The following is a 450-nucleotide window of genomic DNA, read 5'->3' as shown; positions in this document are numbered from 1 at the left end:
GAGGCTCCCTGGCTTCAGAGCTGCGGTCGGAACGGCTGACCCGGCAGCAGGGGTACAGCGGGAATGGGGCTTTCCTGCTCCAAAGAGGGCAGGGAGACAGATAAACCACCTCCAGGGAAAGGGACTGCCACGCTCACGGTGAGCTGGCTGGGAAAATACTGGTTCAGTTTGTATGGCGAGCACACGGTTACAGCGCCCAGCGAACCCTCGGCGTCCTCAGAGAAACACACATCGACTTCTCCAGGTGCAAACCAGAAGAGGGTCCCAGCTGGGTCCCTCCGGCCAAACCCGTGGCTCAGCGGTCGGATATAAAGGATGTTCTTCCCGCTGCAGAGCCGGCTGCACCTTACCTGGTCGATGTAGACAGCCGTGATCGCTCCCGAGTGACCCTGCAGCGTGAACAAACAGCACGAGTCTTCCAGCCGAAACACCTGCAGCGCAGACGAGGCA

At 60.4% G+C, this 450-nt stretch overlaps 1 protein-coding gene across 1 annotated transcript in view; it reads right to left on the bottom strand.

The window, feature by feature from the left end:
- The window catches only part of SCAP (SREBF chaperone), a gene marked incomplete at both ends in the record, with an annotated part of 30,910 nt that overhangs the window by 731 nt on the left and 29,729 nt on the right, over positions 1–450 (bottom strand). Inside the window, 1 exon segment of the mRNA XM_009710344.1 lies at positions 351–450. This exon segment is cut by the window's right edge and continues 21 nt beyond it. Coding sequence (XP_009708646.1) covers positions 351–450 — 100 coding nt within the window.

Source organism: Cariama cristata, unplaced genomic scaffold, assembly GCF_000690535.1.
Source record: "Cariama cristata isolate BGI_N322 unplaced genomic scaffold, ASM69053v1 scaffold16461, whole genome shotgun sequence".
In the NCBI taxonomy this organism is placed as follows: domain Eukaryota; kingdom Metazoa; phylum Chordata; class Aves; order Cariamiformes; family Cariamidae; genus Cariama; species Cariama cristata.
Note: the sequence above shows the minus strand (reverse complement) of the source record. Positions and strands in the feature narration are given on the sequence as shown.